The sequence below is a fragment of the Dissoconium aciculare genome, assembly GCF_010015565.1.
Source record: "Dissoconium aciculare CBS 342.82 unplaced genomic scaffold K489scaffold_3, whole genome shotgun sequence".
Classification (NCBI taxonomy): domain Eukaryota; kingdom Fungi; phylum Ascomycota; class Dothideomycetes; order Mycosphaerellales; family Dissoconiaceae; genus Dissoconium; species Dissoconium aciculare.
In genome coordinates this window covers 2,155,840-2,170,430 of record NW_022984953.1, presented here as the reverse complement: position 1 = coordinate 2,170,430, position 14,591 = coordinate 2,155,840, and the positions used below count along the sequence as shown (strand labels likewise).

Below are 14,591 nucleotides of genomic sequence, written 5' to 3'. Positions count from 1 at the left end.
CTAAAACGTGAAACGAATGTCACTGCCCAAGCTGCTGGATGTAGTGGAAAAAGGAAAACCAGGACGCCACAGAAATGCGACATAATTTATGCCAATCCAAGCTCTGCTATCCGCATCATTGCGATTGCCTCCTCTGCCGGTAGTAGTACATGTCCACCACTTGGCCCACAGCGTCTCCGGAGTCAGCGCGTAACAGTGGAGGCGGCACTTGCCGCATCTCTGACCGCGACTGATCCGCGAAATCAAAGTCAAATGGTACCGGCTGCCGAGCCAGCGGCAGAGATGACTGACCTAATGCAGAGGCCTGCTCCTGATGTGGAGGGAATCCTGAAGAGGCGGCGAGACCAGCAGATGTCGGATTGTGGTGATGATAGATATGAGGATCGGGCATTGTGAGAATGGTCGTGTTTACAGTCTCGCTGGACATTGCCTTGAATAATGGAGGGCGAAATCTATCCGGCGGGAGCAAGGGAGACGTGGGCGGCGACTCGGTCGGCGCTGCAGAGTAAAGAGATGATGTGGCTGTCATTCTACTCAAAGCCAGCCCCGCGGTTCCACGGGCTGGGACTCCCTCGGCCGCTGTTGCTGTTTTGGCTGATGTAACCCCCACCGGATTGCTGTGCTGGTTGTGGGGGGCCACGAAACCGATGCTGCCCATTGGCCTCCGGCCGACCATATGGGCTGATGGTGTCCCCTCGGTTGGGAGGCATATGCCGGGCGCTCCCATTGTTGGATGAAGGAAGGCCACCTGCTGCAGGTGGTTGGATCGGGCTACGTGAAGGCTCGTAGTACGAACGTGTGGTGGCGGTGGCAGCTGGCTTGATGTCACTACTATTGCCGGACCAGCTGTCATCGTCTTCCACTTCACGGGCGCCAGTGCTGGTTGGCCAGCCGTGCTTGGACTCGCCACGAGCAGTAGCTCCCAGTGCATCGAGCTCGGTGTTCAATTGCGATTGAGATTTTATGAAACTGCCGCGGTCGTCGCGCATTGGCTGGTAACGAGTCTCTGGGTTCTTGGATGTAATTGCGATGATCGACGAAACCAGGACCATCACGAGAAGCACAGTGGCAAAAACCGCGTTCAGAACGAAGAAAATGACACCCAAAACGCCAGTAACAATACCCTACGTGCAAGTCAGTATCGCCATATTTCAGAAAAATGGAAGAGAAAACTTACTGGCTGTCCAAAAATGTGCGTGAAGATAAGCAACAGGATAGAGCTGAGGAAGTTGATGGCGCAGATGGAGATGTTGAACGCGTTTGTCTTCTTGTCCATGTACGGTCGGAGCACGCTCACGACAATGAGGAATACAGCTTCGATGATCACCAGCGCAATGGCCTGGACTATACCGTTGTCTTGTACGAGAGCAACGAATAGACCCTTGACCAACAGGTAGATCAAGACCGGAACGATGAAGTAATAAGCGGTGGCCTTGAACTGGACGTAGAGGAAACCCCACTTGTTGAGCGAGACAGGGTCAGAATAGAGGATGTACGCCGGGTTCTTGTGCATCATGATGCTGCGCTGAGCCAGCCTGACGACTTTGCTGGCGGCCCAAGCAAGGATACCGATCATGGTGAAGATGGTAACAATGGCCAAGACCATGGCACCGCCAGAGTCTTTCTGCGTGAACTCCCAGAAGCAGAGAACGACCATCTGGGTGTATCCGATGAGAACAATGCGGAATAAGATGCCCTTCAGGACAGTAGTCCAACCATTGCGGAAATCCTGGAACTTGTCACTCTTGAGGTTGCCAGATTTGACCAGACCCTCAATGATGAGCTTGAACAGAACGACGCCAATGGAAGTGAACATGACGAAAATCAGAAAGAAAATGTATCCTGTTAGGAAAATGTTGGTCGGCTCGATTCCCGCCCTGAATCCAACACGCTTAATGCCCTTGACAACAGTTGGAGGTGTCAGATTCGAAGCCACGGCACGAGATACGATGTTCGAGACTGAGCGCTGCATCACGCGGCCGAGATCTTCCAAACCTCGCTTTTGAACCTCCACGGAGACGTTGTCAAGGTTCTGGATAATCAGGGAGGGCGTGCCACCAGTTGCGCGTTGGTACCACGTGGCAATATCTTGTATGAAACCAACATTGATGATTCCCATGCTCCACTGGAAGTTCTGTGTCCAAGCAGATACGATTGGCGGTAATGGAACAGCAGTCATGCCGATGAAAGCCTGGGCTTGGAAGTAGGAGAAGAGAGACAAAGCGTTGGCAGCCACATGGGCGGCTGTGTTGGAGTGTCCTAGTCCTGAGGTGATGGCCGATGCGACGAGCGCCAAGCCAGAGATCACAGCGACCACCCAAGCCACACCTCGCTGATCGACTGTCTTGCCGTTCGATAACTCTGCCTCGACACAAGCCAAGGCGACACCGGTGATGCTGTCATTGAAGTAAACCTGAACTCTTGCATCCAGATCGGGGACGGTGTAGGCGATGCCCGGAATCTTGGAGATGGAGTCCTGATCCACAGGTGCATTGCTCTCCACATCGATTGGGCCCTGGTTCATAGGACACAGACCTTTAAATGAGGCGTTTGAGTCGCATGGATCGATGACTGTGGTGTACACCGATAACCCATACGCAATGATTTTCAATGTGATGTTGACATTTCCCGTAATACTGCTGAATCCGTTGACTCTGAAGTTGAGGGTGTTGTTTTCGGGAGTGAAGGCGACGTCGAAGAGAGAGGCTGAGAATTTACTGCTGTCTTGACATGTCGTGAGTGATGTTGATGTGAGCATGCGCTCCGCCGAAGCGACAGAAGCGAGCGCAAGGAGCGACGTGAAGAACGGCGCTGTAGTGAATCGCATGATTGCGAACTCCGAGATTTATATCATATGCTATCTCGAGTTCTCAAGAAAGATCGCAGCAGCCCATAGGCTTCGGATGGTGGACGGCGGCCTCGATAATCGTAAGAATGTCGCGGCGGTTTGATGGGTTGCTGTAGGGTCGTTGGTGAATTGTGAAGTCGTGAGAGCAGCGCGGAAGCCGCGATCTCGAAAAGGAAAAAGCGAACGACGGTAAGGAAACGCAAACGAGAGAGAACGAAGCCAGAGGACTTCCAATAGTTGTTGGTGGCGGGAGAAGATGGTGAGTGCAGGTGAGTGAAGTCGTGGGTAAACGGTGGTAAGGGAAGTCGGCAACGGAGGCGGGTTGAAGGGGGTCAGATTAAACTGGGGGAGGTTTGAGAATGTCGCTCACGGAAGGCAATACGGAAGGCGGACTTTGCCCAAGACATTTGCCCTGGTTGTTGTGCTGGAATGTCGCCGTCACCACACGAGCGCTCCTGGGTGGTATGCTATAGGCTGACGTAAAGTACTCCGGATACGAACTTCTCCCTACTAGAATAAACAAAGTACGACCTAAGTCGTCACAAGACGACGCCCCCGGGTGTGTCTTGGTCCCGGACAACGGTCGACAGTCTCACGATTTTTTACTGTATCATTCCACAGCCGGGCCCTCCGTCAGGCTGGGCGATGCGAAAGCCTTGTTGTCGTCATGTCTTCCTGCCACCATTTCACATGGTCTCTTCTCATTACTATAATGATGTACCTGCATCGACGTATCATGACACGCGACAGTGCCGCGCACGTGAAGTGTTATTCCTATTTCAAGTATGTGAACAACCACATAGCAGATAGGTGTATACATTCGATAAACAACGAGTCAAATGCTGCAACAGCACCTGGGCATAAAACCACCATGGCACACTTTGCGCCGTCGCGGTTGCAGAGTGCTTCAGGCCAAGAAGCGTGTCGCGGTCCTTCTTAGGGGAAAGATCTACAGACGGAAAGTCCTTGCGCTGATCTTTTACCTCCTCTAACCTCTTGCTACCTGCGAGCCCCTTTCTCGTTAATGAGGATCAGACAACACAATCTGGATGACAATGACTTGGCCAAAACAATCCAAACCAGCACTGGACGCGTGGTATTCCGCCTTGGTGAAGCGTCCATTGCAAGTTGTCCGACAGCCATGGCGATGACGCAAACCATGATGGGCGTTCATTAGCGGGCATGCATTGTGAGCGCGTCACGCCCAGCCGGCCAGCCATGGGCGCAAGCACACACATACGCACACACACTTGCCTTTGTTCATCGTCAAAGTCAACGTGCCAAAGCAATCGCGCATCTCTCTGTGAAGGAAGGCGATTCTTTAGTTGACGTGGTCCACGTCGTCGTGACCAATTTCGTGTGTGAACGGGCTAGAATCTTGGGTTGTCTTGCACAGAGTGGCGCAGCAACACGAGGGAATTGCATGAACGCGTCAGCTTTCGGACAGTCCCCACCCGGTCGAATTGTGAAGCGCTCTGGGCGTCCAGTACCTGGGCTATTTCCAATACTCAGCCATTCCTTCGCTTCTTTTCAGCTGGCGCATTGCGGGAGCCCGGAAAAGTGCACGCGGACAGACAACGAATCCGCCTCAACCTTGGAATGTTACAGTCCACGGGTACCACGGTATCTTGCCAAGAATTGCAGCAGTGATGGACATTGTTGTGTATCTCCTCCTCTCGTGCAGTGATGTCGGCATCTTTGCGGGGAAATACACTCGCTTTCTGGACGACTCCGCTCCCGCATCGCACTCCTGCATTTACACACATACCCCTGCATGCTCGTTATCATCATACAGTGCTGCCCGTATACTTGGAGTCGTGTCCTGGCATGCTCTATCTTTAGCAGAGCTCCATCTCACGGCGACATGTCATGTACCATATCAGACAACGTCCCATGAAGCGAGCAGTGAAGAATGCCGAGTCAGATTAGCGCTTGCATTGCGACGGCATTTAGGCGCCTTCGTTTCTTTGGACAACTAGGTGTTCACTGCGTGTCACTGGAACAATCATTTAGCGCTGTCAACCTTGGATGTTGTGGTACCACGGCTATGACTCTCCCCATTGGACAAGAAATGAGACAAAGAGTACAGAAGAATAGATACAGTTTTGCGGTCATGACATCTCCTCATTGGACTCGCACATAGAAGTCATGCCAATGTGGCAGCTATTTCAGTTCGCGTGTTCTTGAATATGTAGCCAAATCTTTCTCGCCAGATCAGTACATATTGGGGCCATCTTTCATTTGTGAAACACTTGTTCGAATCGCAGGAGTGGAAGCAAATTGTTGGTATTTCCAAGGTCTCCTGCGGAGCTCAGATCGGCATTATTCGCATTGGCAGTAACAATGCCTCCTCTTCTCTGGGTCCATGATAACGGGGGAACGAGACTTTGTGATGACTTCGGGCAACGCAGAGCTGATCTAGGTAGTCGCATGTTACTGAAGCAAATTATCCTCTTCGACTCTTCGAACGACGGTCTTTACTGTTGATTTGCGTACTATGTCGTTATTGTACTATGGTGACAACACCGAGAGGTCGACGCTCTTTCTCACTTCACATGTACGTAGAGAGGCGGAAGTCGGGCAGATGTACAATAAAATTGGGTTCTGCGGACGTAGTATCAAGACAAACGCCCCCTAGTAGATTCTATACAATTCACAGCCAGACCTCGCGCCAGTAATCTCAACCACTCACTCCCTGATCAATTTCGATATCGCCGCGCACTGAAAAATGGTCCATGTCGTAGATCACGAGCGGCCGCAGATTTTGAGCACTGATCCTGCGAAGATGCCATCCAATCCCATGACGATACTTCAGCAATACCCATCTGAGCACGGGAGGCAGCGACCTGCAAAGGTGGTAAGTTCCAAACTTCACTGCCGAAGCCGCAATATTCACGTTTAGCCGTTCAAGTCACGATTTGACTTGGGAAATCTCCTCAGGAAAGGAAAGGAATTTGCGTAGTATATGATCAGGGCGAAGGGTGTGATGTGTAACATGGCGCCGTCCGTGCTTTGCGGGTACTTGTAGGTGCTGACGAAGCTGTCGAGAGACTCGAACCAGTGTGCAGACAAAACGCCGTGGTCCAAACAGTCTTGCTAATCTTTGATGACTTGTGTACAGAATATATGATCCTCCTGCGTTAGACTGCAATTCACGCGTCATGTCGGAGGTCATGAGGTATGACGCGTAGAGGAAAGATCATGCTACGTCCTCATGTATCGCCGGCATTTGAGTATTGGAGGATGAAAAGCTGATGAGGATGTTGAGTAAAGAAGCAGAGGGAGTTTATAGACCTGGCGACATGTTGGAAGGCTCCAAAGGGACAAAGCTCGGGTAGATGACGTTACAGTAAGTATGCCACCGGCATGCCGAACCGATCATTGTACGAAGCCTGGAGCTCTTCGATATCCGTCGCGGTCACCGCTCGAAGTCTCTGGTCTGTTCCGTGAGGAAGAACCTCTGATAGGCAGGTTCATCGTGTTTCCTTGAGGGACCTGATTGGCACTGCTCGTACGTGAGGGGTATGGTCGAGAGGATGATCCGTTTGCAGAGAGTGGCGCCTCACCTGTGGTAGGAGTTCGGTCGCTGTACCCAATGACGCTCTGCCGTGGTGTCTCATCACCACGTTGCATCGGACGCCCGGCGGGCGATAATTGCTGAGCATGGTGGCTACTTTGGCTATCATCGTCCATCATGCTGACGGCCCATTCCTGAAGATCGACGGGGGTGCGCTTGGCAGCCTGCAAGAATGGGTCCGAATCGTACAATTCCTGTGGTGTCGGTCGTTGCTCTGGAACCTTCATCAAGCATTTGGCAATCACATCCTCCAAAATCTGTGGGAAGGCATCGCTCTTGGGCAATCTCGGTGCCGGTTCCAGCACGATCTGTTGCAACAAATCGAGGATGCCCTGGGGGCCGGCTTCTTCTTCATCTTCGTCGTCCGAATTCTCGATGCTGAATGGGAATTTACCAATCGCAAGTTCCATAAGCGTCAAGCCCACACTCCAGACGTCGCTCTTGACGGTATAGGGGCTACCTTGGATTCGTTCCGGAGCCATGTATGTACCAGTACCAACAAATGTATCTGCAACACTGTTGACCAGCTCCGAAGACACACCGAAGTCGCAGAGCTTGATCTGTCCTTTGCTGTTGACTACAACGTTGGAAGGTTTGATGTCTCGGTGCATGATACGGTGGGCAAGGTATAAGTATTTCAGTCCTCCTAACATGGCTTCTGCGATTTTCCCGAGAACGTCCACCCGAACGGGTCCGAACTCCTTTGATATGCTGTCGAGAGATCTGCGAAAAGGTCAGCATCATAGGTCTACAGTTTGTACAGGACTTCATACGGACCCAACATCCATGTACTCCATGCACATGGTCACATCGTTGGCCTCGTTCATGAAGGCTCCGTAGAAGGACACGATGTATGGGGAATTACACTCATGCATGATTTGAAGCTCTCGAACGATCCGCTTGCGGACTTCCTTCTTAGCCTCGACATGGATGATTTTCCTTGCCATCATCACATTCGTGATCTTGTGGCGCACTTTGCTGACTGTGCCACCGTTTCCTGCACCGAGCTCTTTCACAATCTCCAGATCCTCAGTCCTTAGGTCAGCTCGGAATTCAACACCAAGCTCCAAGGCGTCCTGTCGGCGGCCATTATTGCCAAGGGCGCCTGGCATTTGTGAGTCCTCGTCAGAAGGTGCAACGGGTTTCGCGGGCGCTGAAAGTGCAAGTCCCTTAACGTTCTTGCGCTTCATCGTCCGGCCAGCGAAAGGATCCGCCATCTTGAAATCCTTGGTCCGCGGGAGGCGGATTCGAAGAAACTGGAGCAGATACGAAGGCAGAATCCAGCAGCGATCCTCAGTCGTCCACAAAGGATGAGTGAAGCTGGAACGGATCCGCCAATAAATACAATCGCAGGGCGTGCGGCACGCAATCGCAATCGATGGCGGTTACAGAGGGTGTTGACGGTGGAGTCGGGCACCCGGCGGCTATGGCGGGGTGTGCGCGCCAGAAGGGCGAAGTAATGCTGATGATCGGGTGACAAGGCGAGCGGGCGCTACTACGGATGAGTCCCGGCGGGAGATGCTGTCTTACAGAGTCTTTGAAATCTGACAGATGATCGAGACAGAAGGCAATGTCAGGAACATGTAGGATAATTGTACGAGAAAACAGCCTCACGACGATGGTAATGATGGTAGCAAATGCAAACGAGCGAGCACCTACGAAGTTGGGCTGCGCGTAGTGGTGGGGCAAAGCACAGGCATGGATGGACTAAAATTCGATAAAACATGGCAAATATTGGCTGTCAGGCCAGAAGCGGCAGAAAGTGGCGGCGTGCGCTGCCAACGGTGCTTTAAAATGTCAGCCATTACTCCGACGAGCGCAAAACATCCCGGCAAGGCGTTGTCCATTGTCATTCCATCCATGCTCGGGCCGGATGCAGATCTGCAGCGAATACAGCATTTCATGAAGCACCAATGGCCGACAAGGTTCGTGTGAAATGTGAAGAAGCGGAATGGGGTCCTTCACTGGCCGGAATGAGGACATCCATGGATGCTTGGTACCTTCCTAGGTACCTAATAGGCAGGCAGTGCCATCAGTGCGTGAGTGCTTCAAGCAGTATCACTTCACTCCTCCTCCTCCTGCTACTCCTGCTCCTATCTGTCATCCCAAATGCATCCCATCCGCGTTCAGAGTTCGTGCAATGACATTACTTGTGCAAACTGAACAGGGCCTGTCATGGAGGATGTGTTCGGGTCCAGAAGCCTCGGGCAGACGGAAAGTAAAGTTGTATCGATCGGTGCGTATGGGTGTCCTATGTTGGCAATATCATGCCTGGAATCAATGCGGCGTCCAATCTCCTATTGTGAATCGAAGGCACGATGCAGTGCCGCAATCCACTTGCAGCCGGGCCAGCTGTCAACCTAATATTAGCTACTGATACTCGGGATCGGTCTACCTTGCGCGCCTTCTTCTAATCTACAACACCTACTGCAGGTGCTGAACGAAGCTGGGGCGTACTGTCCCGGAATGTCTGGGCTTTTAGTCTTTCCGACTGACCAGGGCCTACGCACCAATGTTTTCAATAGACCAACAGTCATTTCCTTATTCTGTTTGACAAAGTTCTGAAATCTTATATCCCTAAGCTCGACGACGACATGGTGTCTGAAAGTAAACCACCCAAATGCAATACATCGGAGCATTCAGGCTACTCTCTAATAGTGACAGCCGTACCTCCCTTGATAACACTTGAGCCCTCGAAGTACAGTAGTGTATTCACTAGAAAGTTGTGACGGTGAACTGTACGAGACGCGGGTACATCCGTAGATCTGGTACCAAACGCCAGAGTCCTGTTCGGCGCGCTCGCGCGTGAGAAACCCAATCACGTGATATCGAACTTGTCTGTGCATTGAATATTATGAGCAGCCATACATCTTCAAGGTTGTCTCTCACATTTTATCTTGAAATACGCCATCTCATTTCAATCACACTGCAAGCCGCCACAGGATCTTTGCACAAATGACTGTGGACTGAACTGAGTGTGAAGTCGGAGCTACATCTCACCTTTCCCCGACAGTCACGCGCCTAGACTTGAGACAAACGCAACAATGGCCAACAATTTCTTTGACACGGCAGCAGAGCTGGGTGACGAGGAAGACGAGGAGTTCGACGAGGAGACTGGCGACGTGATTCCGAAGGCCAAAAAGCCCAGCGCCGAAAACTTGGACGACTCCAGCGAGGAAGATGAGGATGAAGATGACGACGAAGAGGCAGCCCGCGCGGTGCGCGAAGGTTTCATCGTAGATGAAGACGATGAAGATGATGAAGAAGCTCGTGCGGAACGCAGACGCGAACGGAAGCGTAGGCGCGAGGAGCGTGCGGAAGAGGAGGAGCTTGACGAGGACGATCTGGACCTGATCGGCGAGACGATTCCCGATGAGCGGCGTCAATCAGAGCAGACCAAATTCAAGCGTCTCAAGCGTGGTCACCGGGATGATCGGGCTGCAAACGAGGCGAGAGGCGTCGAGGATATCTTTTCTGACGAGGATGATGGAGAAGGTGGTGCCGGAACTGGACGCGTGCGCGGCGCGGCGTTCGGCACATATGACGATGAGATGAACGATTTCATCGAACAAGACGAATTTCCGGATGACGAGGGGGACCGACTTGACGAAGATCTCGGCGTGCGAGCGCCCCGAAGAGCTGGATATGCCGATTTACAGAATTTGAAGGATTCTGGCCTTGGCGAGGCGCAGCTTGAGGATATGCGTGGAGCTTTCGGAGAGGGCGATGAATTCGGCTGGGCACTCGAGGCAGAAGCAGAACACAACGAGGACCAGCTTGATCCCGACAAGCCGCTAGAGCTCAAGGACGTATTCGAGCCTTCTCAGCTCGAGGAGCGTATGCTGACGGACAAAGACAATGTTATCCGAATGACGGATGTGCCAGAGCGATTTCAGCTTGCTCGAAGTGCCTACAAGGATATCTCAGATCTATCGGACGAACAAATGGCAGCACGTTCGGCCGAGGAAGCTGCCTGGATTACGAGTATCCTGTTTCCTCGCAAGCGTCTCGAGCCTCGACTACGTGGACCATTCGAGGAAGCTGTCAGGCAGGTATTGCATTTCATGAACGTGGATGATTACGAGCCAGCTTTCATCTTCCAGAATCGCAAAGACTACCTCATTCACTCGGAATCCATAGCCGCCAACGGTGGCTCGGGCGAGACCGTCAAAGCCGAGAAGCTCCTCAACCAAACAGATTTGTGGGATATTTTCGAGCAGGATCTCAAATTTCGTGCTTTCTCTGAGCGGCGAGAAGCTATCCAAAAGAATGTGGAGCTGTTGAAAGAGATCGAAACAAACTTCGACGACACGATATTCGATGACCTGATTCCGCTTGCAGCACAACTGGATGATCTTCAGGACTTGCAAGAATATCTCAATTTCAGTTATTCCGTCCAGCTGAAGGATCTCAGTATCACCGACGCAGAAGTAAACGGGACGCAAAAGCGAGCGCGTGGCACCAGAAGCATCTGGGACAAAGTCCGCACAGGGCCGGCTTATCAATTTGTGCGTGCGTTTGGTATCACCGCAGACGGTGTAGCGCAAAATGCCGAGAAGACCGGCCGCCGGGTCTACACTGAGGATGTCGACAAGCGTCCAGATGATCTCGCGGACACTCTCGTCCGCGACCCAGATTACAAAACTGGAAACGACATCATCTCAGCTGCAAAAGCCATGTTCGTGGAAGAGATCGTCGTTAGCCCACGTATGCGCCGGCATATGCGCAAAATCTACTACGAGCATCTCGTGTTTGATGTTTACCGTACCGATAAAGGCCTGAAGCAAATCGATGAGCAAAGCCCGCTGTACGAGTTCAAGTACCTCAGGAACCAAGAAGTCCGCGTCTTCCTGGTCGATCGCCCGGACCTCTTTCTACGCATGCTCAAAGCGGAGACAGATGGCCTAGTCGAGGTTCGGGTAAAGCTGCGAGACGAACGCCACATCAAGGAGGACCTGCGCAAAGCCATTGAGTCGGACAACTTCTCCGAAGTCGCTGACGCGTGGAACGCGATGCGAAGGGAGGTCATGGATTCTGCTCTCGAGAAATTACATCGCATCATCTCACGAGGAGTGAAGGACAATCTGAAGAATGAATGCGAAAACAAGATTGCAGGATACTGCAGGGATGCTTTCACAGTCAAGCTCGACCAGGCCCCAGATCGTCCCAAGGGAATGGAGCTTGGTACATGTGCACGAGTTTTAGCCCTCTCCAATGGCATGGGCAACCGTGGCGATGCCATCTGCTGGGCATATGTGGATGAGAACGGGCGCGTGCTCGAAAATGGCAAGTTCGCAGATTTGCGAGTTGGAAACGAAGAGAAATTGGTTGCCGATGGCAAAGACGTGGCACCGTTTGTTGAGGTTGTCGAGCGTCGGAAACCCGACGTTGTCGCTATCTCTGGATTTTCTGTGGAGACACGTCGATTACTGAAGGATATCCAAGATATCATTGCGAAGCACGACTTGACGGGCACTCCGTACGAAGATGATGATGAGCACGAACGCAGCGATCCGCTGCAGGTCATTGTCGCGCAGGACGAAGTCGCACGAATCTACTACAACTCGGCTCGGGCTGCCGCAGACTTGCCGGGCATGCCGCCGTTGACGAGATATTGTGTTGCTCTCGCTCACTACATGCAAAATCCTCTCAAGCAATATGCCACGTTGAAGAAAGAGTTGACCTCCATCTCGTTCGATCCCAATCAAGGTCTGATCCCCGAAGACAAGCTAAGAAGATACCTGGAGACCGCGCTTGTGGACATCGTCAATTTGGTCGGTGTTGATCTCAACGAGGCCATGCAGGACACTTATACTCAGAACCTGCTTCCTTACGTGTGTGGTCTTGGTCCTCGAAAAGCCGATCAGCTCGTGAAGACCATATCGGCTAATGGGGGTGAAGTGACCTCCAGAGAGGAGCTCGTTGGTGATGTAGAAAGAGGCAAGAGGCAAGCTGTGGGCCCGAGAATCTTCACGAATTGCGCCAGCTTTCTCTACATCACCTGGGAAGACGAGCCGGAAGCAGATTACTTGGACAATACGCGTATTCATCCCGAAGACTATGACATTGCGCGCAAAATGGCAGCCGATGCGCTTGAATTGGACGAGGAAGATATTAGAGCAGAGCAGGACGAGCACGGCCCCAATGCTGTCGTACGAAAGTTGGTCAAGGACGAACAGTCTGACAGAGTCAACGACCTTGTCCTCGAGCAATATGCTCAACAATTGGAGACTGAGTTCAGGCAAAGGAAGCGAGCCACGCTTGAGACCATTCGTGCCGAATTGCAAAACCCTTACGAAGAACTCCGACGAAACTTCAACTCACTGACCACTGACGAAACATTCACTCAACTTACGGGCGAGACCCGCGATTCGTTGGCGGATGGCATGATAGTACCCGTCTCGATTCGTCGGACTTTCGTTGACCATATTGAAGTCCGCCTGGACTGCGGTGTCGAAGGAGGCGTCTCCAATAGTGAATATCCTGAGGATCTTGTGTCAAGCGGGTTGGAAGCACGCCAGGTCTACACCATGGGTCAGGTGATTCAAGCCAAGCTGACCTTCCTGGACCGGAAGAAGTTTACTGCGCAACTTACTTTGAGGGAAAACGAGCTCAAGAATCCCTATCGCCGCAACTTTGATCATGGCATCGATGAATGGGACGACGATCAAGAGGCCCGTGATCGGCGAGAGGCGAAGAAAGCCAGTGAGTCGAAGGGGGGCCGGGCTCAGCGTGTTATCAAGCATCCCTTGTTCCACCCCTTCAACTCACGCCAGGCCGAGGAAGCACTCAGGACCCAAGGTCGTGGTGATTGTGTGATCAGGCCTTCTTCCAAGGGACCTGATCATCTGGCTGTAACATGGAAAGTCGCTGATGGCATCTACCAACACATCGATGTGCTGGAACTGGACAAAGAGAACGAATTTAGTGTCGGTAAGACTCTTCGCGTGGCCGGCAAATTCAACTACAGTGATCTTGACGAGTTGATCGTGCTTCATGTGGCGGCCATGGCCAAAAAGGTGGACGAGATGTTCAATGATGAGCGCTTCCAGAGCACCACCAAACAACAGACTGGTAAGTCCAGACTATACGTGAATGGAACAAAGGCCTTTTAGACTGACAATTTACGAACAGAGCAATGGCTGACGACGTACACTGAGGCCAATCCTAAGCGTTCCATGTACGCCTTCTGCATCGAGCCTAAACATCCGGGATACTTCTTCCTGTGTTTCAAGGCAGGCCAGGCAGCACCACTTGCATATTGGAATGTCAAAGTCATCCCCAAAGGATTCGAGCTCAGGGGAAACAGCTACCCCGACATGCGCGCGCTGAAGAATGGCTTCAAGACGCTCTTCTCCAATCAGGGGCTACCTGCCAATGGCCGGCGATGAGTGAAGCTGCGAGAATTTCATATTCATTGTCCCCGTGTTCTGCGGAACTGAAGCTGGATTTTTAGGCGCTCGGAAACGGCGGAAATGGGCAGGTCTTAGTTTGCCATTATCCTAAACCGTCTACACAGAAGATGTTGTGACGCGACGGCTGTAAAAAATCAAATTGTATTAACACATGGCATCACTGTGGCTGGCGATCTCTCTTGTTTCATTCCCCCGCCTGGGCGCTATGGATCAGTGCAGGAATAAATCTGTGGAATCCTGCAATAGCAGAAGGGAATGGCCTCTGAACTTGCTCTTTACCCAAAACGCAGTACTTGCGTACGAGACCGTGGCTCTAGACTGGTCTCTGTCATCACGCACTAAAGCTATATCGGTGCCTCCAGCCGAAGCACTTCTTCGCGCAATGACGTCATTCTGAATCGGTCTCTCTCAAACGTCGGTCCAAAACTGCTACATGGCTCCACGCTGTGATGATGCACACACAGTGGCATGGTCCCACCGCGCGTTGCATGATTCCTCCGGTAATGATAGGCTGCAACGGCCATTTCGCTCAAATCGTGATGATCGCCGGCGAGAATCCGAGCTACAGGCAAAGATGCCGCAAAGACGCCGCCGATTGCTTATGAAGCTTATCACAAGCTCCAGAACTCACGCGGAATTTTACTGCTACTACAACACAACGTCATCGGTCGATTGCGGCCTTGCCCATATATGTAGACATTCCGTAAGAGATTGAATCCATTCTATCGATCTCTCTTGATCGAACATACCA

At 52.1% G+C, this 14,591-nt stretch overlaps 4 protein-coding genes across 4 annotated transcripts; 2 read left to right on the top strand and 2 right to left on the bottom strand.

Annotated features, from left to right (window-relative positions):
* Positions 1–530: 530 nt before the first annotated feature.
* K489DRAFT_314685 (TRP-domain-containing protein) lies at positions 531–2,758 on the bottom strand (the record flags this gene model as incomplete). The annotated part of the gene is made up of 3 exons (XM_033601033.1): positions 531–579; positions 646–1,124; positions 1,178–2,758. The coding sequence occupies 3 exons, from the start codon at positions 2,756–2,758 to the stop codon at positions 531–533; spliced, it is 2,109 nt and encodes a 702-aa protein (XP_033462643.1).
* Positions 2,759–6,218: 3,460 nt separating this feature from the next.
* K489DRAFT_378137 (mitogen-activated protein kinase) lies at positions 6,219–8,085 on the bottom strand. Its single transcript, XM_033604335.1, has 2 exons — positions 7,203–8,085; positions 6,219–7,148 (listed from the first exon to the last, which is right to left on the bottom strand). The coding sequence occupies exons 1-2, from the start codon at positions 7,640–7,642 to the stop codon at positions 6,227–6,229; spliced, it is 1,362 nt and encodes a 453-aa protein (XP_033462642.1). The 5' UTR covers positions 7,643–8,085; the 3' UTR covers positions 6,219–6,226.
* Positions 8,086–8,332: 247 nt separating this feature from the next.
* Positions 8,333–8,847, top strand: K489DRAFT_378136 (uncharacterized protein). The gene has a single exon (XM_033604334.1). It carries the CDS (start codon positions 8,339–8,341, stop codon positions 8,567–8,569), a length of 231 nt encoding a protein of 76 aa, XP_033462641.1. The 5' UTR covers positions 8,333–8,338; the 3' UTR covers positions 8,570–8,847.
* Positions 8,848–9,469: 622 nt separating this feature from the next.
* Positions 9,470–13,816, top strand: K489DRAFT_314033 (transcription elongation factor SPT6; the record flags this gene model as incomplete). Its single annotated transcript, XM_033600986.1, has 2 exons — positions 9,470–13,499; positions 13,560–13,816. 2 exons carry the CDS (start codon positions 9,470–9,472, stop codon positions 13,814–13,816), a joined length of 4,287 nt encoding a protein of 1,428 aa, XP_033462640.1.
* Positions 13,817–14,591: the final 775 nt, after the last annotated feature.